Consider the following 26,517-nt stretch of genomic DNA (forward strand, 5'->3'; position numbering starts at 1 on the left):
CTTTAGCATAACCACCATAAGCATCCTTAATATAATTGGTTACTTAGTATTTTAGATATTTTATTTTGTGCATTAAAAACATGTTTTTCTAAACAAGAATTTATTAGAACATCATCAGACTTTCAAACGTGTCACATAAAATAGCCACACATGTGCAAACAAACACAACAGGGAATGGAGGGAAGAAAGAAAGTGGGGGAGAATATTAAATATAGAATCCTAACTTTAGTATGATTCTGGAATCCATCTCTAAAAATTGATTTTATCTGGTCCCACTATCAAGTTCTATTCTTGCCAGTTTATTTTTCCTGCTTCAGTCTCTCTAGAAACATGGGCCACTCTCTATCCCTTCATGAGGCCTCTCATCATCTCATTGCTCTATTCATGCTATAAGTACCAAGTGCTATGTGTCAAGTACCATTTGTTGTAATGGGAGATCCAATACATGACAAAAGACAAACGCTTGTGTTCTAACAGAGCTTCTCTTCTTGTGTGTGGGGGAGGGGAGTAACATAGGACTGCCCTAGGATGAGAATGGCTAGATATCTAATAGGCAGGCAGGCAGACAAATGATTGGTAGGCAAGTAGAATAGGTAAGTGAAGGAAGGTGGAAGGTTACGTAGAATACTGGAATCAGTTGCTGTCATGGAAAGTGACTGGAGATCACATTTAAACTCTGGTATCCAGATCATAGAAACGCTGACCATTTAACATTCAAGGAGAAAATCTGAGTGTCTGTGACTAAGGACTAACAGGGCAGTTGGGACACAGTCCTTTGGGGAGAGTGGTCAATATGATCAGAATGGTTAGAAAGGGGTGTTTTATGATGGGCTTCCTAAATCAATGTGAGAACTTTGGATTAAAAAAAAAAAAGTTCTGGGTAGCCATTTGAGAGTTTTAAGTAGGAGATTATCATGATCTGATTTACAATTTTTAAGATTGTTTTGGCTGGTGTACATTGATGAATAGACTGTAAGATCGCCGGAGAGAAAAAGGTTAGTGAGTCAGGAGACAATGGCAGCCTGGAATAGGGTGGTGGCCATGAGGACGAAGAGACTGTGATGAACTGGAATATTTATCAAACTGGGTCACAGCAGGAGACAGACTATATGGTAAAATCAATATAATCTGAGTTTTTAAAAAGGCAATTTGTAAATGTGATGGTTGACTGTAAAGAACCCTCCAAGGGTTGCATAGTAGCCTAAGGCTGTTGCTTCTACACCCCAAGGAAATGGGAAGCCACACAATGCAAGTAGTTGAGGCTACTCCAAAAGAAGTGCTGTCCGTCTGCAGGAGCACCAGACAGCCCTGCACTGTGCTAGGCATTTTGCCAGCCTCGGGCACACCTCTTCCATTTCTTCAAATGCCCAGAACGCCCCTCCATTGGCCAAAAGGCACAGGCATACACCACCATACACCTGGCACCATTAGTTCAGTTTTAGCCCCTTCTCTTTGGCCCTCTCAAATACCCCCTTACTAATGCCAGCCTGCTCAAATCCAATTACCTGCTTTTTAATAGTGTTTATCTGGAGCAATTTAACGTCTCAGGGACAGTAAACAGATGGCTCCCCTATGAGCTGATCTGCACTGTCATTGCAGTGCCTTAGAACTTTGGCAAATGTGCAGACGTGTCCTCACCATATTCATCTCAATGCCACAGACAGGACCTACTAATGTGTACATCGACACGTGCTAACAGACACTTGGGTATAAACACCACAGACAGATCTTCTTTGGAGAGATAAACTGAGCCTCTGTGTTAGCTGATGAAAATAAAATACAGAATATCAAATCAAAAATGACTTTATTTCTGAAAGAAAATACAAACTGCTTCTTGCTTATCACCTGCTATATCTTGCCTGTCCCGTACAGTAGCAGGAACAGCTTTTCAGCTCTGCCATCAACATGTGATAAATCTCCCCTTGGGGGCAGAGTGCATCTCTGTATTTATCCAGAGGAACAATTTGACTCCTGGCTACATGTTTAAGGGGTGGGGGTGGGGGGTTAGGGTAGAAAGGGAAGAGGAGGCAAAAGGTAGCACACTGTGAAAAGCTTAAAAAAAAATCAATCTTGCGCCTTTGATGATTTAACCAGACACAAAAGCCCAGAAATGTATGAGAAAGCATTGATTGATTTTTAACTCCGTAATTCTTCCCTCCCTATCTATTATCCTGTATGGATCATATTAGCCATCATTATGACTAAGACAAGATAGAACCCTGACATCTGTCTGACATGATATAACTGTAAATGGAATCGGCTTATACACAAAGGCTTTTACCTGGTTATTAATAGTTCTCTTGGTGGGTGATGGACTGGGCTGATATTAAAGCCTCCATGGGCTGCATCAAGCCATCGCAATTTGATTTCAGTCCAAGAAGTAGCTCCTCGAGACACTGACAACTGCTCCAGCATCATTCCTGGATACTCACCCTTTTAAAAGGCCCATAAAACATTAGGGCTGGGTGACAGCTTGCTGGCACTGAGTACTCTAAGCCACTTCTCCTGGGCTGAGAGACACCGAGTATGTTCAAAATCCCTTAGTGACATTCACAGGCTTAGTCATCACCAATGTGAGTGCACAGTCAAGGAAGATTTAGGGCATTCAGCTTCGCAGGGGGCATTGACTGAGGTAGAGCACAGCTGAACACATAGCGGGATGTTGAGGTCACTTAGTGACTTTGGCTTTATCCACCTTCAATGAATCAATGAGAAATATTTAGATCTGCAGGGCACCGCTTACTTTCTCAGCTTTGGGAGGTATTTGATGACTGATTCTTGTGTAAGCAAGCCAAACACAGGAAAGTAGAGACAGGAGATCATTGGCCAATAGTTACAGAGACTGAAAGGCAGTCTCAGTTAGAAAATTCAAGTTTTCCATCTCCTATTCGATCAAATATTTTTCTTTAGTCAGCAGATATTTACTAAGATATGTGTATGTGTACACACTTGTGTGTGTGTGTGTGTGTGTGTTTCTATATGAACTTAAAACATGGGTGGCATGCCTATCTTTTTGCAGCTCACAGCCATTGTTGACCTCAGAAAATGTCTAGGAGATGTATTGATTCTCTTCACCTTACAATGGGATTAAACCACAAACCAAAAATGCATTTAATATACACAAATTTACACTGAAGATCACAGCCTAGCCTAGGCTCCCTTAAACATGCTCATAATTCACAGTGAGGGAAGACCATTTAACAAAAGCCTATTTTTTATTTGCTATCTACTTATTTTTGCATGTGTGGTACATGTTTGTGTGTGCACATACACGTGCACATGCATGTGGGCGTATGTGTGTAAATGTGTAGGGGCTGAAGGTGATTCTGGGTGCCTTTTGGGAAGACCACTCCCTGCTTTATTTACAGAAATAAAGTCTCAGAGCATAGAGATTACAGCCAGTCTAGCCAGCCAGCTTGCTTCAGGGACCCCTGATTGCAAGGCAAGTGCTCTATCCCCTGAGTCATCTCGCTGGCCACAGGAAGCCAGTTTTACAATAAATTACTGGACATAGCATGCACCTTACCAGATGTGTCACAAGAGCAAAGACTTAGAAAGGCTTCATGAACACACTTTCTGACCACTGTAAACCTGAGACTGTAACATGCCTATCACAGACTCCAGACTATGCTGGCATCTGCAACAGCCACTGTTTAAATAAGGGGGATGAGATGGGGCAGGTGGGCAAGCAAGCAGGTAGAGGAGAGCTCTACCTTCTCCTTAAAAGCATTACCACTGGGCTAGAGAGATGTCTCAGTAGTAAAGAGCACTGATTGCCCTTCCTGAGGAGCTGAGTTCAATTCCCAGCAACTGCAAGGTGGCTCACATGCCCTCTTCTGGTGTGTCTGAGGACAACAGTGTACTCACGTACAATAAAATAAAATAAAATAAAATAAAATAAAATAAAATAAAATAAAATAAAATCTTAAAAGAGTGGGAGGGGAGAACAAGATAAATTACAAATCAGTATTTATTTTTAAAAAATTACCACTTTCCTTTTGAAAACTCGAATATATCATATTTTCCCATCTACCATGAAGATGAATTGGCCAAATCCATATTTTGAGCTGTTCAGTTCAGGGACCAGTTGTGAGAATTAAATGAGGTTTTGGACAGACAGAACCTGGAGCCTAACACACAAAAAATTATAATAAATGTGACTTCTGAGAAGATGTTAGTGATGATGTATTCGGTTGCCCATTATATCTACTCCCACACTCAATAATTTGGAGGCAGAAACAGCAAAATAGTGTTCGCTCCAGTGGGCTGTTTGTTCTTGAATGCTCCATTTCTGCCCTTGGATTAACATTGCTGCTGATGGTAACAAGCGAGATACTTGGTACCAGATATTTCTGTCTTCAGAACAGTCTATATCTAGACTGTTTGGGGAAGTTTGATATTATGGACAAGAGGGTCCAAGAAGTCCCAGGACTCCTGACTAGATGAGCCAGAAGATTTAAGTACAAAACAAGGAAAATACCCATCTAGTGAGGGCTCCAGGTCATGTCCGAAGAGACACATTCAACTCATCACAGGGCTGTATGATTGGGAATGAAAGTGAAATACCTAAACATCACACAACTGCCCAGGGATTCTGTGTGTGGATTGTCATGCACCACAAATGGCCCTAGTCAGAATGCGGGTTCAACAGCTGGGAGAGAAGACTTCTGTTCTTGTGAGATGGTCGCATGCACATTTCATGGTCAGCAGGGGTAGTACTCAGTTACTTCGGCACTCCTAAAAAGAACCATGACTAGCCATACATTACCCGTACACGTCTGGCTAAGGGAATCAGGAAACACTTTATGGTTAATCTAAGCCTTTCCATCTTCACTGAAAAAGTAACAAGGGAAGCTTATTCTAGGACGTAGGACCCAACATCCTCATGTGAGAGTGGACCCACAGTGTAGCTGGCTGAGGAAGGGAGGTAAATGTGATGGGAGGTGATTATGTCAACTTGACTGGACCAAGAGATGCTCAAATCTTAGCTAAACATCATTGCAGTTGGTGTGTGAGAGGGGCTGCTGGACGGTGACTTTTACATAATACATTGAGGAAAGCAGATTGCTCTGTGTGATGTACAGTTGACATGGCCTTTGCCTGTAGGAAGCACGTTTACATGTAAAGAGTCAGTAACTCAAGTCTCTATATGAAATGGCCTTAATACACGAAGCCTCAATAACAGATTTATGAACTGGGTATGGTAGAATGGAGTCAGGAAGCTGGCAAGCTTGGGGACGGTCTGAGCTATATATACATGGAGATACTGTCACAAGTAAACAAATGATACCACTCTTCTTAAGCAGCAAGCACTTGGGCTCCAGGATGCTCTTTCCTGACCCTCAGTGAGCCCCTGATCCTGGTTCTGGGTCCCACTGCTCTTCATCCTTTGGACAGGCTTTCCTAACAGCACTGTCCCCTTTCCCTTCTGTGCACACTGGAGTTAAACTGTTTGTTCTCTTATCTTGCCTTAATACCTCACCACTGTGGACTTCACTCACACTCAACACTGTGAGACTGAGTTTAACTCAACTTGCAAAGTTGAAGCAAGTAGAGAAAGTGGCCTAGCAGCTGCTGCAAAGGCCCTGTAGGTTCAAGAGCTCTCAAATGCCCAGCCCCCTGCGCCCTGCGCCCTGTGCCTCCTCTCCTCTCTGCCTTGACTCCTGTGACTTCTAAGTCATCCTATTTCAGGTGAAGACTTTGAAGTCAAAAGTCTTGATTTTTCTGGGAAAAAAGGTGGTTCATCTCCATACAAATTTGATCCCTCATTATGTTCTTCCAGAGAGCTACATCATCTCATCAAACATTTTCTCATGGTCAGTTATGCATGTAGGTGATGACTTGTGTCCCACTTCAGCTGCCCGGAAGCTTTGTGTTGCTTAGTCTATGAGCTGTAATATAAAACCAGGTGTGTATTGGTCACTTAGAGAATAATTGTAGATTGACTGGAAGTAAAGAAAGTGACTTTGATCCCCCAGAACCAAGAGACCCACTATAGCCACTCTATCTACTCCACCCTCATATGCCACTAAAAACGGTCTTTATTATCTCCCTTAGCCCTTCTGCTGGGTAAACACCATTAATGCAGACACTGACACTCAGATTAATGAAGGGAAGCAATTTATTGAGCTGATATTTGGTGGAGATGTCATTAGCAGGGCTCCCGTGGAGCAACTGCATCAGATTAGATACAGCCTCCCCGAAGAACACATAGAAAATCATTTAACTGCTTTTCTGTGGCCGTTTATGTGACGTCAACCCTCTGCTGCCTCTAAGGCAACAGTGGATCTTCTGTGGCTGCTCTCCATCGATGCTGGCTTTGTCTCCTCTGATAACTATGCTCCATTAATAAATCACACTGCTGCAGCTTCAGTTTCTGTTGTCGTCAACTCTCGTGTCTGTATTAAAGTCATTGGAAATTTTCCAAGGATGAGACAAGGTCAATGGAACTACAAATCATTTTACCTACAGGTAGCATCCAGAGGACAGTCTCAGAAATGAGGAACAGAGGTCTGGTGGGCTTGGGTGGGTTTGCAAATGCAGAAGGAAAATGTGGACTTTCATGGATTCTTAAGGAAGAAACACTAAAATATCTTCATTAGCCTCCCCCCAAAAAAGAAGCAAAAATGCAGTACAAGCATACGCATATGCCTCCCTTTCCCACTGACAAAGTAGGAGGTGGCACATACAGTCCCTGTCCTGTACCAGCTTCCATTTTCCTAGTTCCGTTTATAAGACATTTAGAGGCCCAACATACACACACACACACACACACACACACACACACACACACACACACACACACACCTCCCCTTTCTTAAGTTCACTCACACATTTCCTTAACGTTTGTCAACCTCATCTTAACGGACAGCCCTGACTGGCAACCAACCGTCCAGGCCCAACTGGCCAAACTATGAAATCCAAGTGTTTCTTGTTAATTTCCAGCTGCTAGGAATCTCTCTGTGTGGTGTGTAGGAAGTCTTGTCTGGCTGAAGAGACGGCTAAGCAGATAAGAGCACTGGCTGCTCTTTCAGAGGTCCTGAGTTCAATTCCCAGCAACCACATGGCATCTCACAACTGTCTGTATTGAGATCTGATGTCATCTTCTGGAATGCAGCCATACATGCAAGCAGAGCACATGTGTGTGTGCGTGTGTGTATGTGCATATGCATATATATGTATATGCTTTGTCTTTCCTACTTATGCCTTTTAGACTTATACAAATCATTCATTCTTCTACCACCATCCCCAGGTACTTCTATCTAACATTAGTTTCATTGCTGTTAATAAATATAATAATAAACAATAAAGCAAGTTTCTTCCCTTCTAAGTTAGAACCTAGCTAGAGAATGTCTTAATATTCAATGGAATCATTTGTTTCTAGTGTTGGCCAGTTGGGGGAGGGTTGTTACATGCAATATCACAAAGATTCCAAGTTCAAGGGTACATAGAGGTACAGGTGGAGGGTATTTTCAGGCATCGGTGGTGAAAAGCTGGCTGCTGGTGTTTCTCTCTGTAAAACTGTAATCCCACCATCAGTGTAACCTCTAATGAGCTCCCATATATATGATATTGACCTGCTCAGTATTTGATACTCTTGAAATAAAAAATAATAACAAATATGCATTTTAACCTCTGTGTTCTAGTCAATCTTCAAAAACCTTGCTTCTCATCTAAATCAAGGCTTCTCTTGTGGTACAGGAAATTGGAAATTAAAACGAACTCAATCTGTCAGGTAAGGAGGGAAAAGAGATGTCCTTGAACGTCAATCTTCTACCTGGAAATGAGTACTATGGCATGGGCACACATTGAATAAAATGTGATTGAAAAATATTGCTTCCCACCCCCCCAAAGTCATAAAGTGAGATTAATGGTCAATTTAAAACTCAAATCAACTACCAGATGAAATTTCCTCCACTAAACACCGCCAGTGTACATTAGCAGACAACTTCCAACACCTTATTTCTCCTGTCTAGATCTTCCAGTCTTCCTTTCAGCTGGGAGCAGAAAGCATGGATACCTACATGGGTACAATTTCCTGCAGGTTCAGCAGCCCCAGTAAGTGCCCAGAGCAGTCGGACCAACAGTCCTTGCTTGTCAAGGGGCTCTTCACTCCTGATCACGCCTGACACCGGAAGCTCTGAGCCCTGGCTTCACAGGAAGACCAAGTCGGGGTGCCACACAGAGGGTGCTTTCCACACCCAGAAAGAGCTATCGAGGGTGTTACCTGCTGTGTATATAGGCGGGACTGGGAAGGCTATTAGGCTTAGATTGTAAAAGGAAAATACAGGCAAAATGCTCAGTAGGGTCTAATGGCACTGCCCTCTGTCACACTGCCCTCTGTAATTTTTGAAAATGTGATGGGAAGTCCATTGATCTGTGGCTTTATAAGTTGATTATGTCCAGCTGTCTTTCAGCTAATGTCACCTTCTTAGTTCTGTGGTTCCCTGTGATCACAATAGATATTTTAATTTGGAAGCAATTCAAGCCGGGCTATGGTGGGTCCGCTCCTGTAATCATGAAACTTGGGAGGCTAAGGCAGGGAGATCGTGAGATTGTGAAACAATCTGGGCTACACAGCAAGAATCTGTGTCAAAAAGTGGGGAGGGATATAATTTGACTTTGTGATAGTAAGTTACCGGAGGAAGATATAAATAGCCATGTGATATTTGTTTGGTATAATGTTTTAGGATTACAACACTTAAATTTTTTTCAATGTGTCTTTAACTATTATTTATTGATAGTCACTAAATCATGCTCCCAAAAAAAGTTAAAAAAAAATTAATGACTCAATATTAGCCAACTATTATGCTTTTTCAGTCCAAACCAAAAATCAAGAGTCCAATATATACAAACCCTTTCTTTTATTCAGGTAATTGTCAATCCATGTCCAGCAGGATATTTTTTTTCTTTTCTCTGCTCTTTTTCTTTTCCTGGCCTCTTCTAGAATTTGAACTGCCTATGGAAGGTGGGGAGAGAGTCAGCCTTGGGATCTGGGGTGGTTCAAGTTAGACTTTGTGAGAAAATAGACATTGGTAAGAGATGTTCACCTTACATATTTTCATCCTCAAAACAGAAAAGGCAGCAGGTTTCTCTAAGTAACAGACAGGACTAGCACTGTCAGAGTCTTTCTGAGATGAGATCATCAACCTGGGAAGAGAACAGAAAGTTACAGATGGGGATCAATGGTAGGAGAACTGAAAGAGTCCAGAGAAAGCATGTGATTCCCAGGCCCTCTTCTTAGATGAGGCTGCATGTGCTGATGGGATAAGGAGAGAAGTGACAATGTCTGGGCTCTTTGTGTACAGTGATACCCAAGACTAAGAGTTTCCTCTGATAGTAGCCATACATGGCAGGGCCCATACACTGATGATAGCAGCCAAGCATGGCAGATCTCATACACTGATGATGGCAGCCAGGCATGACGGGGCCCCTGATAGCAGCCATGCATGGCAGGGCCCATACATTTATGACAACATCCATGCATGGCAGGGCTCATATACTGATGATAGCATCCAGGCATGGCAGGCCCCATATGTTATAGGCACGTTGGGGATTTGTTCTTTAGTTAGATAATCATTTGTTCAGCATATACCATGTTTAGAGTAGACACCATTCCAATTGTTATGACACAATTGTAAATTTATCCCCTGGAGCGCCTACTATAGTAGAGAAAAAAGATGAACTGTAAAAGTAAAATGTAAAAATGCATAGCTCATGATAGACCCAACACTCTGGAAACTGGAGCCAAAGGATCACAAATTTGAGCTCAGCACTGGCACCGTAGCTAGACCTTATCTCAGAGCACAGAAAAGCCATGTGGTAGTAAATGCCTTTAATCTTAGCATGTAGGCAGAGATAGGAGGGTTTCTGTGAGTTCAAGGTCATCCTGGTCTACATAGCTAGCTCCACACCGGCCAAGGGTGCATAATGAGACCCTATTTCCAAAAACAAAAACAAAACCAAAAAGAATATATGTGTGTGTGTGTGTGTGTGTGTGCGTGCGTGCGTGCGCGCGCGAGCACACACATGGACAAGCATGCATGTGTACATATATGTGTTAAAGAGGAAAAAATATCCATTGTATATGAGGAAGCTAGTAAAATTTTAGACACTGAAAAATCAAGTGGGATGCAACAATGGGTCTTTTGTAAATTTTTACTTAATTTATTATTGGATATGTGTGAGTGTGTGTGCACACACACCCACACTCTTTTTGGGGTCTTTTTGTAATATGTATGTGCAAGTCCAGGTTCAAGTGTGTAGGTCAGAAAACAACTTTTGAAATTAATTCTCTCTTCTACGCTGGCACCCAAGGGTCAATCGCAAGTCATCGTTCTGCATAGCAAGCATCTCTACCAATTGAACCACCCTGACAGCCCAACAACAGGTCTTAGACAGGGGAAAGGATAAATGGACTTAGGAGATGTGTTTTTCCTTTAATAAATGGATGGATAAATGAGAGTCACTGCTAACAAGGAGCACCATCCTGGGCTCATCCCTATACTCCCCACTAAGCACAGCCTTAGCATGAGAGGGCTCATGCCCCGCCCCCAGCTCCATGCCCCTCCCAGGTTGATCTCATTAGTTCCCCTTAAGCTTGTTAGAGCCCTAGAGAAACAGAAGAGTCACTACCTCTCTGCAGTCTTCCTGCCATCAGAGAAATACTCAGCACCCACCTCACACACCCCAACCTACAAGATGCCTCCAGTACATTAGTCTTAAAAATGGCTCTGGAGGATGGCCATTGTCATCACTCTGTCACACAGCTGGAAACTAGGACATAAGTGACTTGTGGGAGGTAGAACACTTGCCACTGGCATCCAGGCTCTCTAAACCTAAAGCTGCTGAAGATGGAGGAGTTAAGGCATGAGCAGAGGCTCTGACCTTGAGGTCTTCCCCTCACCCGTGGGACAACTAAGACAAGGTGCTTAACTAGTCTGAGTCTCAGCTCCTCTATTTGTGCAGCATTCAACAGAGAGGCTGCTGGGAGCCCATCCCAGTTCTAGCACCTAATGAGCACCAGTTGATCACCAGCCACCCTCTTCTCCCTCCCACACTCCATGCTGCCCCCCCACCACCCTTACTACTCTCTAGCCCCCACAGTCTTCTCCCTTCCACACTTGGAACATGTAATATTTATTACCCAACTTGGTTCTTCTATTTTGTTTTGTTTTGTTCTGTGCATAAATAGTGAGTTTTATACATATACACACACATACATACACACACACACATATATATAGTTAGAACTTGGTTATATTCTTCCTCTACTACTTTTGTCAGTTGTGATATTCTCTTTCTCCCCCCTAATCAACTTGGTTCTGATTCAAATATTATCTGAGATTCTTCATGTAGAGACCAAGACCCAAGTAAAACTATTTAGCATGCATATATATGGGTGTGTGTTATATGTGTGTGTGTATCATATATGTTATTATATTCTCCGCCTGTCAAGCTGACTCGACCGGAGTGCGTGGCATACATATATGTTATATATACATGTATACATATATAAATATAACAGACATGGTTTTTTCCAATAACTAACATGGTCAGAGACTGGCAAAGTCTCTTCCATAGAAGCTAGTATGCATATATCACTGTCATTAGGGCTCCTGTGGTTTTCCTTGTCCGTGCACAGGCCCCACTCCTGCCTGGCTCTCATCATAGCAGTAAATGTCCCCAGGACTCCCAACTTCTTTATCTATTACCACATCTAACAGCAGAAGACCTGGGCCCTAGTTATCACAACAAACAAGCCACAAGTCCCACTGAGGCCAAAAGATGGGCCAAACCCCACAGCCTTTGCACCTGTGATCCCTCCCTGATCGCATTTATAATCCAGAACTGATATCTTTGCCCATGTATCATAAAAAAATAAAAGGAATATAAGGAATATGCATCACAGATAGATACTCCAATAGATTGGTTGCCAGGCTACCGTCAGGCCCTGTGGCTTCTCTCAGCGCTTACAAGGGGTATCACGCAGAGTGAGCAAAGTCTTGCCAGTCTATAGACATAGCTCTGCTAAGGGTTTATGGAACCAAATTCCAGGTCCAGACCCATAGGAGTTATTCATTTTGCACTGACCCCATAGTGAAGATAGACTACACTAAGCAGCCAGGGCTTGCATTTGGCCTGCGTTTCAGTTTTTACCCTTTGAAAGCTTTGTACTCTATCATCTGGGAGTAGTGTGTGTTTATAAAACTTTTATTAAATATGGCACAAAAGGATAGTTTTATAGACTTATCTCACCCACTTGGCTTTTCCTAGGAATAGAACCCTTCGTGATGACAATGACCTTCAGCAAGGGTTAAGTAGGCAAACTGATTTTTTTTTTCTTTTTTAAGTTTGTTCAGAACTCAACTGCTTTCATCTTCTGGCCTTTGAAGTGGATGGTTTAAAAAAATGAAATATTTCATTCTTGACATCTTGAGAGAAGGTATATATAAATAGGAAACACGCATTAAAATCACTGAGCATACGCAGAAAACAAGTGGCTCTGCGTAATTACCCACGCAGAAGTAGAGATGGGAGGGAGGACGGCTAAAGGATGCTGTCCTTTGAAGCCACTTTCTGTCAGTGAGACAGAGATGAATTTGCTGGCTTCGTATTCTCTGATCCACAGGTAGAATTTGCCAGCCACTGAGTCTCTGTCACCATTTCAAATATCAGGCGAAACCCTGCAATCCTCCGGGGCATTCCGAAGCCTTCAGAGACTCCTTGATAGCGATCACGTTTCTTGTGAAGTCTTTGTTGATCCAAGAATACATATTTTGTTGTGTGAGTCTTCATAAATCAGTCTTTCCGCCCGTTTATCATCCTTGCTGCTTTTCTCTGAACACTCTCCAGTACATCTCCAACCTGCTAATAATGATGTTCGCAGACCGCAGTGCACCCTTCCAGGCTTGGTGCCTCTCATCACATGAGGACAGACTTTGCCTTTTTGCCCCCGACTTGCTGTTTCCACTTACAAATCGTACACAGCCAGATTCTGCATGGACTCATGATTCATGGCTATGCACTGCGAAGCCTGGGAGAGCCGTAGCACTTGGTCTCCTCCTAATAAGCAAAGGGTGCTCAAAAAAGTCTGTTGGATACAGGAAGACAAAAAAGCAGTGGCTTCCTACTTGTGTAGTCCCCACATCGAGTTATTAATTACAAAAAGAGCAACAGAGAAAATGGGTGTGTGTTAGTCAGAAGTGTGTGCAAGGAAAGAGAGGAGCCACCAGAGGGGGTCATTCAGAGATTCAAATGGCTCCACCTCTTAGATTTGATTGACACATAGTTCAACTCTCATCTAGCACAGGCAAAATGAAGTTTAGGAAACTAAAAGATGTCCCCCAGTGGTTGAAAATCATATCTGGAATCTAAACTCCAGGAGAAGCCATCTAAGGAGGTCACGAATGGAGTCCCATCAGACTTACAAGCTAGCATAACTGAAACTTGAGGCCCTCATGGGATTGTTGATCAAGGTTGTTCATGACAGGATGCCTTAGGATGAAGATGGTGGCAGTCCAGTGGTAATGTCTCCTCCTTTCCTGCTGTGACAGTAAGAACTTCAGTAACCGTAATAGCAGCTGTTGCCATCATTGAGCAACTTCTGCATACCTTTTTTTTTCCTCTGCTTATCCCTTCACATAACATCTTTTTATGTAATTGTAAATGACAACTGGCTTGGGGTGGAGAGCAGTGTGGTGGCTCAGCCGATAAAGGCACTTGCTGCCAATCTTGACTACCTGAGTTCAATCCCCAGGACCTACATGGTGGGAAGAGAGAGCCAACATCTATGAGTTGTTTTCTGACTTCCGAATATGTGTGTGCATGCGCACACTAAATTTTTTTTAAAGATTAATTATAATAGACGTTATCAGCTCATGTTTACCATGTAGAAACTGAGTCCCAATGAGCTAAATACCCAAGAACCATGCAGCAGAGCAAGGGGGTAAGGTCGCTTCTGTGATGCTGCACCTACACTTCAGGGTTGGCTCTATGTGACTGCACCCCACTCTTCTGATGAACATAGCTTGTTTCCTTGGTCTCCATACCATCCTGTCCTTGGCAGTCAACCCAACTTCCTGGTTGTTCTGTATTATTTTCCAGTATTTATTTTGTTTTCTGTGCATGAGTGTTTGTCTGCATGTGTGCATGCGTACCACGTGCTTGCCTACTGCCCACGGAAGCCGGAAGAGAGTATCAGGTCCCCTAGAGCTGAGCTATGGATGGTTATGAGCTGCCATGTGATTGCAGGAAGTAGAATCCATGTCTTCTGTAAGAGTAGCAAGTGTTCTTAATTGCTAAGGCCCCTTCTGTATTACTCCTTAAAGACAAGAAACCAACACTAAAGTATAGGAGAGGAGACCTATACCTCTTACTTAACTTAGGAAGTTTGTAGTTTTAAAAACAATTTTTTTCTCTAGAAAATTACAAACAAAAAACATTAAACTAGCAAGCATGTCACTCACTAACAGGACTAGTTAAATCAAAAATCATAAAAACCTCCAGTGGTGGTCCCAGTATAGCCACGAGCATCCATAGAAACTCAGTCACTTGCCCTCGTGTCCAGCCTTTTTCTTCATCTTGTTCAGTCTGTGTCATGGCGTGTGTACACTGATAACCTCTGGCCAGGATGGAACACATCAGATCAATACCCCCACTACACAGTAGTGGGATCAAACACTACAGTGAAATACTTGATTAAAAAAACAAAAAGCCTGAATTACTCCCTTTAAAGAAGTAAAGAGCTAAAGTATAAGGCAAGACCAAATGCCCACGTGGTTAATGCCATCCTGCAAAATTATCTGTCTATTGCCGTGTTTTTAAGTTATAACTCCATACCAACTATCACTCACATTAAAAGAGTTTCAAGAGATAAAGTCTTCGGGTAATTCCATATGCCCTGTGAAAGATGGCACAGTTTTAAGAAAATGGTGCTGGAGAAATGGGAAGCTTTGGTAGGTGTAAGGCTTACTGGGTTCTTAGCAAGATTGTAAGGGAATGAGTTTTGAAAGCCCCCTGGGATGTTTAAAGCATTCTCCAGTACTTGTGAAATGTTAGTTGAATTTGTTGAACTGACCCTGGGTAGACCTTTCTGTATTTCTAAGCTTCGCTTTCTATATCTATAAAACAGAAACTAATAATAGCTTCCTCGTCTCCTATGGCTATCCTGGGACTCCCAACAGTGTAATATATATGAAATCATCCTTTAAGCAATAAAGCGCCATGCAAAAGTAAGTTATGAAGAAAGGGAACTGGGCCATGGTAACAGCACCGGTGGTGTGGACACTGTGCCAACAGCCAGTGGAAAAGTTAACGGTACATTTTGCTACTCATCCAGATGTCTGGGCAGATTCTCACTATCAAAACTAAAACAGCCCCTGGCAAGCCTTCAGGCAAAGAATTGTTAGCAGGAGTGTGATGTTTCCTGGGTCTCCTAAGTGCCAGAGAGCAGAGAAAGTTCTGGATAAAGGTATTTATCTGTTAAAAAGAAGTTGCACATCTCACGCCCTTCTGAAAGAAAAATATCTTGCCAGGCCGAGAGCTGAGTGGATCTACCCAGGAGTTAAGTCTTTGTTTTCTTCACTGGGGAATAAGCCCTTCCGATCTTACCCTTTAACCCCGATTCTACAGCAATCAAACCAAGGCAGAAATCTGCACTTGCAAATATTTTTCAAAGATCTGACTAAGCCATTTTTAGATGTTTTTCCGGTCTTTCTGTGCCTTTCCCTCCCACCGAGCACAATTAAAACGGCACCTTTAAAAGGCTATTAAAAAACATTGATTGGCTTAACTGTGCTAATGCCATGGCTTTAAAATAAAATTCTATTAAGTCTTTAAAATATTGCAGACAAGTGCTTTGCAGCAGAAACGCAGGACAACCATCCTGAGGCCCTGACGCTCTCAGGGACTTAGTGAGTTACTGGTTGTATGTAGTTCGTACCATCATTTTGTCTTGGGTTGTTTTAAGTAATTCTCATTAAATACCTGCCTTTATACACACCAGATATCCTTGCCCCTACATGTTTCCAGGCCACAGTTGACATCCTAATGACATTCAAAGATTTGTCTCGGGAATTATTTCAGATCCCGTTATGCACTTTGATCTGCTTCCTGCTTAAATACAGACTCACTTTTGTCCCTGGAGAAGCCCAGGAGCTGGGCAGAACAATGCAAAACTATCTTCTTTGTCTCTATATTTTTCTCTGTGTGTTTGGAAGAGGCAAGTATATCGAGGTAGATTGAAAACTCAAAGGACAAAGCTCTCATCTCAGGCAACTTTTCCTGCTACCTAACTCCACACAGCTATGACAGCTGTGTGAGGAGAGCTTCTGTCCCCAGGTGACAGAAGCCACTGCTGGAGCTCTGGAACACTGCCCAGGCTTGCTCAGATCCACCCCAGGGCTTTCCTTCCTCTGCCTCAGCTCCTCTCAGCCCCTCACTCATCCTTTTAAACCACACACTAGGGTCACTTGCTGAAATCCACCTGCCATGCCGCCATGCCCTCTGCCTAGAATCACAGAGGCACTCTGAGCTTGTACACCTGCCCCATACCCTTAGACAGCTTACGAATTAGCTATCAGGAACTACGATCAATTTTAGGAGCCCCCTGGGAGAAAGAACTCATTCAATATTGGCTGCATTTGTTTGACTCAACCTTAGGTAAGCTTTTCCATATGTCCAAGCTAAGGCCCATGCAAACTTACATTTGGCATCTTTCAAACAGATGCTCTTTAAATACTGGTTTTTATTTGTCCGGTGGAATCAATAAAACAGATGCATGCCTGTAATCCCAGCACTTGGGAGGCTGAGGTAGGAACATCTCAAGTTTGAGACTATCTTGGGCTATAGAATGAGACTCTGTAGAAAAGAATAAGAGGAGTGAAAATGGGGGTGGGGGTGGAAAGGTCTCCAGGTTGAGAACATTTGCTGCCCTTCCAGAAGACATGAATTCTGTTCCTGTTGTTCTCAGAACCCAGTTCAGGTGGTTGCAAACTGCCTGTATGCCAGCTCCGGGGGATCTGACACCCTCATCTGGCTTCTATGGGCGCATACAAGTGTAGCTCGCAAGCATGTAGACACACAGACATAAATGCAAATTTAAAAATCCTTTTGGTTAAAAAAAATAGCAGAAGGAAAAGGGACAAAGAGAAAGAGAGTATTAGTGAAAATAATAGACTTGTTTAAGTGCACATATAAATTTAAACTACCCTGGAGCTGTCTTTAATTTTGCCCTCCTGTTGCTTTGTATAGTGGATTTCCTGTTGTGTGTTTCATAAACAGAGCACAAATTTCATGACCTAAGATCAAAATATTTACAAAGCCATACTTCTTTCTGCAAACCCAGTCAAGGCGCTTCTCTACGTTTTCCAGCTTCAAGAGGCCCGTCACGGCTGGGATTTGTAGCGGGGAAATCCCCTCCAGCTACAAAGACTATAACGCCATGTGTTTCTCATGCTGCTGTGTGCCTGCTCCTCTGTTCCACTATCAAGGACTCATGAGACTAGGCTGGACCACATGCAAAAACCAGAATAAACTTTCTCATTGTAAGGACGTGATCGCATCGACAAAGTCTCCTTTTGCACATAACAGCAGCATGTTTTCAGTTTCCAGAGATTGGCTGTAGACATCCTTAGGCGTAACTATTATTATACCGGTCACAGTTGGGTTTTCCCTACTGACTTGGAGTGGATATAGTGTGGGTAAACTACACTACACAAAGATGCTATGACAGAATCAGGTTATCATAGCATCCTCCTAGCTGGCCGAGACCTCCCTGGTACTAACTCCCCAGATGCTTCTGCCTCCGTCTTCCTATTGAGGGTGCAGTCGCTATGAGGAACATATTTTGGCTCTTCTTGACGACACATATGCAGTGTTACTTTTACTACACCGATATGAATGAAGCTGGTTTGAGTCAAAGTAACAATTGAGTGTATATTTAAATGAGGTCCATAACTGGATGGGCAACTAACCTTCAATTACAGCAATTCCTACCAGATATTACTTTTATGTGATATAAGAGAAATGGAAGCTGTAAAATAGAATTATCAAGGGCGAATAAAATAATCAAGTGCCCCAGAATAAAGGTAAAGTCAAAAGAAAGAAAGTGCTATTTTTATGTCTGTGGTATTAACATAGAATAGATTCTCTTGTTCAGTAGTATTTTTGAGTGCTCAATAAATATTCCATTATGAGTTACAGGAAACACAATACTTGGCTCCAGACCTCGCAAAGCTAAGAAAAACAGACATAAAAAGAAACATAGATAGTTGCTGAAGTGCCCGGTACTTGTATGCACACTGCATTCATTTATTTTTCCACGTGTTGCATACAAATAATTACTCAGCTCACCTCAGAAGAAACAGGCACGGGAGAAAGAAAGTAACTTTCCAAACATCCCTTTTTTTTTTCAGCTTGGTGGTCTCCTCTTTTATTGATGCGATTCTCCCCCCACCTCTCTCTCTCCCTCTCTCTCTCTCTCTCTCTCTCTCTCTCTCTCTCCCCCTCTCTCTCTCTCTCACACACACACACACAATTTTAATTCCTTTCATCTGCCCCCCACACACACCCAAAAAATCAGTAAAAGGGGGGATTATTGAGGTTTGGAACCCTCTGGGCAGTTATAAAAGCAATAAGGAACAAAACAGTCTTTGGCTGTGACAGAGGTTGGCAATCAAGAAGGCTAACAGAGAGTAAGAACGAAAAGCAAGCAAGGGGAAGAAAGAGGAAGGAAGTTGACCAGAGGCTCTCTGCTTTCCCCCCTACAGGCTCTCAAGGAGGGAAAAAGCATTTGAGCCCGATTGAGGAGGTGGAGGTAAGGAGGGTGCCACCTCTCTTTGAAGAAGGGAACCCTTACACACCTCAGGGACAGCAGCTTCCCAGACTGTAGACACCATCATCTCTGAAACAGATGTAGAGAAAGAAGTATTCATGGAGCCAAGGTGGGTTGGACTGAAGTTGCTGGCAAAGAAAACCAAGCCATCCTCTGTATGAAGATTAATTCACTTCCCAGTCAAGAAGGAGCCCTGGCAGCTGTGATATCAGAAGCACCCAGTGGTTTTGGTTGGTTTGGTTTGGTTTGGTTTGGTTTTGGTTGGTTTGGTTTGGTTTGGTTTGGTTTGGTTTTGCCACTTTGGAGCTTTTTCTACTATCACCAGAATCCATCTGGGTATTCTTCGGATGTTCTCACCCTCAGAGAGGCATTTCTTTAATGGCTGCTCCTCTCCGTACACAAACTTCATTTTCCCAAGAACCAGGCTGGACAAAGCTAGACTCCAAAATTCCACATCTTGCAAATGCCAGAATCGTTTGAAGCTAAAATTTTCTATAAACCTGAAATGTTTGAACTTAGTATAAAGGTGAATTTTCTCCCAATAACATAACAAGTAAGGAAATGGTTACAAATCTTTCAAACTGTATAAAGAGACATACACAATGTTAAAGACATTCAAAGATGGAGAACATGGCAGTGTTTTCTAGATCTACAGGCAATAGCAAATAAGCCAATAATTTCTTAATATCTGCAACAAAACTTGCACCTAAACAGAGTCACAAAACACCATCATTAAATTACAGTTACTATGAATGGAATGTTTGTATTAGGCTCCCTCCAGACCACCTATTATAGTGTACCTTACTTGGGTGGGTGGGTGGCTGGGTGGGTGGGTCGGTATGGTGTTAGAAATGGGACCTAAGGCTTTGGGCAACCTGGGTAAATGCTCTTCTATTGAAATATACCCCATCCAATGCATCACCCTCTTTTAAAACTACTTCATATCTTGTCTCAAAATAGATACATTTCTGAATTTTTCTTTTCATGCCCTTGTTCATTTGAAAGAGATCTATGCTCTGAGTTGTTGGACTTTGGTGCACTCTCTTTTAATTACCCCTCCTTAAAATCTTTTATTCACATATAGATATGTGATCTATCCCTCTGCATCCCAGCACCTCCTGGCTCTTTCTCCATCTGAGCTTTGATGTACCAGCCTGGTGTGATATATCTGTTGTTACTGACCTAGTATACAAATGAAGCACTAAGGATATTTTATACATCAAGCAAGGGACTCTGCCTTCCACATTCAATGTAAATTCTCTAATACTGGGTTGGCATTAATTAGTTTTTCACCTATGACCTGAGATGCCAGGTTTCGTGTGGATATAATTCATCACACAGAAGGCTGAGGGCATGTCTTCTGAAACAGGACCATGTTCTCCATATGTAAGAATAAGAAACCATCCCACCTTCCCATCCTGCCTGCCTCATCTCACACAATCAGAACACACCCAGCTATTACAATGAACATGTGCCTCTCACAATCTGCTCCAGAGTTTTGCACAAATCAGAAAGCTCCTGTACAAAAGGCTCAATTGGCTCTGCCCACTGGGTAGAAAAGACCTTTGGCCAGGGTTCATACTGGTCACCAAAAGCAATCACAGATCAAAGACCTTTGGCCAGGGTTCATACTGGTCACCTAAACAGTCACAGATCTCCACACTGTGCAAAGGATTGAACAACAATGAAAACACGACAATCATGAGATAATGGGCTAGAAGCCTTGGATGGAGACACTTGGCCTGAAAAATGGGGAGAACTAGGTTAGAGATAAACTTAGGTCCTTGTCAACAATGGTGATGATGATGGTGGTGGTGGTGATTGGAGCTAGAGAGATTGCTCAGCAGTTAAGAGCACTGTGATACAATCATGAGGACCAAGGTCATATCCCAGTATGCACATGACAAGTCAGGAATCCAGTGCATGCCTGTAACTCCAGCTCTCAATGTGGAGCACAGACTGAAAGATCTCTAGAGCTTGCTTGCTTCTAGCATAGCTGAGAAAATGGAAAACCCTAGATTTAGGCAAGGACTCTCTCTCTCTCTCTCTCTCTCTCTCTCTCTCTCTCTCTCAAAGGAATAGGCAGAGAATGACAGAGATAAAACATCCAGTGTTGTTTTCTGGCCTCCATGTTTGTGCACAGCCAGACATACCCACACATGCACATGTGTATGTACACAGACAAACAATTTATTCTTTTAGAGATATTATTATATGTCAAGAACACCCGAGGAAAGAATAGAACAGGCAAGTCACAATACAGATCATAAGGATTAACATAGGACTTTTATGTCTCTTCACCTCTTCACCTCTACACAGTGGATGCTTGTTAAACAGATAGCTGTTGTCACTGAGGTGTCACTGAAGGTGAGACGCCCTCCTTCAACCTTCCACGTGACTCTAGCACTTGCAGATCAATCACTATTCAGTATCCTCTCTGTTCTATCAGGAGCAGGAATACAACCTCATTTTACAGATGTGGGGGTTATCACTCAAGACGGAGGAAGAGGCTAGAGAGGCAGCAAGAGTTAATAGCATGCCTGATCTTTCAGAGGACCAGAGTTTGGTTCCAAAAACCCACACCAAGCAGCTCACAACCACCTGTAGCTGGAGCTCCAAGGGGATCTTACACCTCCCAGCATCTACAGACACCTGCACTCATGCACACAGACCCCCACACAGATACGCACATGCACCCAGCTGAAAACAAAACCTATCTTTAAAAACAAGATAGAACGGCTTAAGCAAGATCACATAGGTGCTCATTTCTAGAGGGCTTCCAGGAACAAGATTCCTTAGTCCAGAGCCGCTGATCTCATCCTTGGAGAATAAAAGAAGCCTAGAGTTGCTCTCCTTATCTACCTTTCTCATTACTGTGGAATCAATGGCCACATCAGCTGGGACTCCAAATCATTGTAACCCAGACCATTAGTCATGCCCCACCGCATAATGAGTTTAATCAGTGTTACCTTTGTGTTTCAGATTCCTCTTCCCCAAGGTGGATATTGACCACCTCCCCACCACCTTGCACAGGTTTGAGGATTAGATAAGTCAATGCATTGATAGCAGCTGGCCAAGAGCTAATAGTGAGAACCTCGCTTCCTTGAGGCTGAACCCTGTCTGCCGGCAGGTGTTCTCCACTCTCAGTTCAGAGCAAACAGCTGTTTGGGGGTTCTCAGTTGTATTTGGAGCTCAGGGCCATGTTGTGGCTTAATCCAGAGTCTGGAGCATTTCCCAACTCTTGACTAAAAAGTATTTTTTTCTTATGTATATTTATGTTTTTATAGGACTCTACTCACTAAAAATAACAATGCTTGTGATGTTGTAGAGGAAGAACTAAACATTGCTGGTAAGAATATTAATTAGGGATGGCGAGATGGCTCAGCAGGTAAGAGCACTGACTGCTCTTGTAGGTCCTGAGTTCAATTCCCAGCAACCACATGGTGGCTCACAACCACCCATAATGAGAACTGATGCCCTCTTCTGGTGTGTCTAAAGACAGCTACAGTGTACTCATATACATAAAATAAATAAATGAATTTTAAAAAAAGAATATTAGTTAGCGCAGCTACTATGGAAACCATTATGGTGGTTCCTCAAAAACCTAAAAACAGAACACATATATCCCAGGAAATGAGCTTGGTATATAAAAGAGATGCCTGCCCATCCATGCTTACTGCAGGCTCTATTCATGATAACCAAAATATGAAGCCACCCTAGGTGTCAGGAACAGATGAACAAATGAAGAAAATCTGGCACACGCAACAGCAGAGTTTGCTTAGCCACAGAGAATGAAATCACACTGTTGCAGGGAAAGAGGTGGAACCAGAAATTATCCAGAGCAAACTTGGCCTGACATAGAATAAATAGCATTGTCTCTAATATGTGGACTCTGAAAAGAAAAGAAATAAACAGACACGTCCTGAAAATAAAAGTCTGACATTTGTGGAATGGTCATGGTGGGGATAGGATGGGTTAAGGAGAGTGAGAGTGGGGGGAGGAGACAAAGTATGAGACCAAGCAAAGCACACACACACACACACACACACACACACACACAGGAACCTCCCAGTGAGACCTAATGCTGGGTACAACTCATAGACCTAACGTTACTTAAAACGAAATAATGAGAAAGAGCTTTGCCCACTACATGAACTTCTTTTTTTTTAAGAAATAGTCTTATTAGAAACTAACATGGTTTCTTTACATCTTCTCAGACACTGAGAACAGTTCAGTTTCTCATTACTCCCTGAGGAGATCTGTTTCCTGGCTGAAAAAAGGAAGGCCCTCGATGCTGAAGGGCTGGGTCAAGGTCGCTCAGCTCGTTAGAGTCGGAATCTCTCCCTCCGTGGGAGCCTTGTGGATGTCCTCAGTCTAAATCCACACATGTACTCAGCCTGCCTTTCAGGCCAGCAACCATCGAGGCTACAGCCTAGAGTTAATGAAAGCAGCGACCCACCTCAGAATCATAGAGGGCTCCATTTTTACCACCTCCTGTGCAGAGGACATGTTCCGTTGACCTAGTGTGAAAAAGACAGCTGATGACCTGTTTGTTCCAAGACATGGATCTTGATCACAATTTGTTATATCTTAAGGTGTGTTGTAAATAACAGGTCCCGGCTTGTGCTGTGATGTTTGCCCTAGTACTACACATAACCAGCCTTCTAAACTTTCACAGTTTCCATGTATCTGTTGTTGTTGTTGTTCCTTCCTCTTTTCCTCCTCTTCTTCCGTTTTACTTACACCGTTTAATACCAGCTCTAATAAGAGGCAAACTACCATGCCCTACTTTTTCATTGGCAAATTTATTGAACAAATTTCTATTCTCTCATCCCTGTCACTTAGGAAATGTTTGCTTAAACTGGACCAAGGGCTGCTGGTATAGAAACCCACTTACTCTTCCCATTGGCCAACACTGACCAGTGAAATAATATTAAGCTCCTGTTAATCTTCCCAGTCATTCAGAAAAGACAAAACTCCGAAAACACAGTACTCTTAGCTGTGTTAAGAAAAACAACTTGGGGCTGGTGAGATGGCTCAGTGGGTAAGGGCACCCGACTGCTCTTCCGAAGGTCCGAAGTTCAAATCCCAGCAATCACATGGTGGCTCACAACCACCCGTAATGAGATCTGATGCCCTCTTCTGGTGTATCTGAAGACAACTACAGTGTACTTACATATAATAAATAAATCTTTAAAATAAAAAAGAAAAGAAAAACAGCTTAAATAGAAGAGGAAAAAAATGTCACCCAAGTTGGATATTCTAGTTCTCAGTTATGAAAGCTGTATATCTCCCACTGCAAGAAGTCTCACGTCTGAAGGGAAATGGAGGAGGCATCTGCTGTGTGGCCATGTGCTCTTTCACCCAGTGGCATTTCCCGGCATCCCCAGCCACCAGGGAGTTTCAAGGTAGCTCTAGTTTTCCCGAGCTAATCAACTAAAAGCAGCTAACTACCCAACAGGCTTTGCGGTGCAGGCTGAGGCTGGCTCTTCTCAAGGAGGACAGGCAGGCTGTAGCCTTTAAAAATGGATTTCAGTGAGAACTAAGGACAGTGATTTTCTTCTGGAATGGTCGGGCTCTTATTCCAGTACAGTTCTCAGTTAGCCATTTTTCTTGAACAAGAACCTGGAAAATCTGTCATTCTATAGCTCACAAAGACACCCGTAATCTGCTATCAGCATACAGTTTGATAAAAGAGCCATTTCCCCTTTCTCACAATCTTCTACTGGCAGGAACAAGAGCCCAGTGCGATCCAACGCCGAGCACATGGCATTTCTGGCTGTGATACAAAGGACTCCAACATCCTTCTGCATATTTGATGACCCTGGGGACCCTGCAGTGTAGCGCTGCTGTGGGAACATCTGAGGCCGCCAGCGGGCACAGCTGTCTTTGTCTTCCCACGCTGCTCAGAGCTGTGGTTGTGGGGAGCTGCAGAAACGGAAACGGGGTGCTGGTTGAGAAAAATCATAAGGCTCACCAGGGCCCACATTCCCCCACGAAATCAGTCTATCTGGTTCTGAGTTGCTGATTTCTGTTCACACCCCCACCCCGTATGTTGCCTATTGTGCCCCCGCATCTCTTCACCTCACTGAAGGCTGTGTCCCATAAAGAAAACCGGTCTCTCAGGGGAAGCACTGTGGCTTCTGGTGTGGGACTCTGCCCTAGAAGTGGTGGGGTTAGAGTGCTGCGGTTTCCTGGGATGTGATGAAAACAGGGTCCACACAGTGTTTACATGTCGTTCAGGAAGGGACCGGGGGCTTCTGAGAAGGAAAAGGCTTCGGACTGGCAGTGGTAATGTTCACCTTTAATCCCAGCACTCAGCAGACAGAGGCGGATGGATCTCTGTGAGTTTTGAGGCCAGCCAGATCTACATAGCAAATTCCAGGCCATTTAAACCTATATAGTGTGGCCCTGCCTCCTCCCTCCAAAAAGTAAAAAAAAAGAAAGGAGGAAGGGAGAGAGGGAGGGAGGGAGGGAGGGAGGGAGGGAGGGAGGGAGGGAGGGAGGGAGGGAGGGAGGGAGGGAGGGAGGGAGGGGAAGAAAATGAGAGAAGAAACCTGTTCATGTCTTGAAATAAGACATGTTTATCTGAGCAATGCTGAGTGCCCCCCTCACTGTAGTCTCCTACTTGATGCACTATTATAAGCTTGCCTTCAAACTACACGAGACAATTATTCTTAACTCTCTCTAAATACCAAAATAATCATGCACAAATCTTTTAAAAATGCAAAGGCAGCAGTGTGTGATAGCATGGGCTGGAATCCCAGCACACAGGAAGCTGATGCACGAAGAACACAAGTTCAAGGCCAGCTTCAGCTATAGAGCCAGACCATGCCTCAGACAGAAAAAAAAGAGAGAGATCGAGAGAGAGAGAATTTGCTGCTCAAATGCCAGCCCAAAAGGACTAGTTCAGAATCTTCAGCATTAGGGATCAGCAATTCTTACGCTGAAAGTCCCAGTGCCCAGCTGAGGTGGGAGTCCCTGGTTGGCAGCCACTGAGCGGGTGATTCACAAATGCCCAGTGGCTCCAGCAGCAAAGATTTTGAGAATTCCTCTCCCTGGACATGGTAGGACTCTGATTTCCTGAAGCATTTGCCCTTGTGAACATGTCTGACAATTGGTCTAAAGGCAGCCTGCTCAGTCCCACTAAGAGGACTTCCCATTTCTAGAGAGATCTTTTACCATTTTAAGAATAGGTGTATAGAGAGGAATTCGAGGGAGGAAAAAGAAAGGGGAAGTGAATTAATTATATTTTAATCTCTAAAATGGTTTTAAAAGAATAAGTAAATAACCAGGCAATGATGACATTCACCTTCATACCCAGGACTCAGGAGGCAGAAACAAGTGAATCTCTGAGTTCAAGGCCAGCCTGATCTACGGAGTGAGTTCCAGGACAGCCAGAGCTACTGAGAGAAACTCTTGTCTCAAAACAAACAAGCAAACAACAAAAATAGGTATATAAGAAAAGCAAGACGGGCCTTTGGGCCTCCATCATTTAAGTTGAATTGCACCAATGGTCAAAACATGACAATACAAAGTCATTCATTATTGATTCTAACTAAAGCCAAGCAATGGGCATGATTGACTCCATTGGAAGGATCCAAAATGATCAAGAAAGTAGTAGCAATGTGTGAGGTCAGGACATCACCCATTCACCCACTTACATGGCTAAGTTCATAGTA

General features: G+C 43.1%; 1 protein-coding gene across 11 annotated transcripts in view; it reads right to left on the reverse strand.

Annotated features, from left to right (window-relative positions):
• Positions 1–6,112: 6,112 nt before the first annotated feature.
• Gm50595 (predicted gene, 50595) overlaps positions 6,113–26,517 on the reverse strand; it is a 181,944-nt gene continuing 161,539 nt past the window's right edge. For 5 of the 11 annotated variants that reach the window (XM_017319380.1, XM_017319378.1, XM_017319379.1 and 2 more), the window contains 4 exons: positions 24,552–24,763; positions 23,295–23,355; positions 9,051–9,150; positions 8,859–8,959 (listed from right to left, as the gene is read on the reverse strand). In XM_017319380.1, the coding sequence (XP_017174869.1) occupies positions 9,121–9,150; positions 23,295–23,355; positions 24,552–24,763 (303 nt within the window). In that variant the 3' untranslated portion in view covers positions 8,859–8,959; positions 9,051–9,120. Of the gene's footprint in view, positions 6,399–8,856; positions 8,960–9,050; positions 9,151–19,217; positions 24,764–26,517 lie in introns of those variants that run through there. The other 6 variants (XR_001783376.2, XR_001783374.2, XR_001783375.2 and 3 more) reach the window with 2 other exon arrangements.

Source organism: Mus musculus, chromosome 2 (genome assembly GCF_000001635.26).
Source record: "Mus musculus strain C57BL/6J chromosome 2, GRCm38.p6 C57BL/6J".
Lineage (NCBI taxonomy): Eukaryota > Metazoa > Chordata > Mammalia > Rodentia > Muridae > Mus > Mus musculus.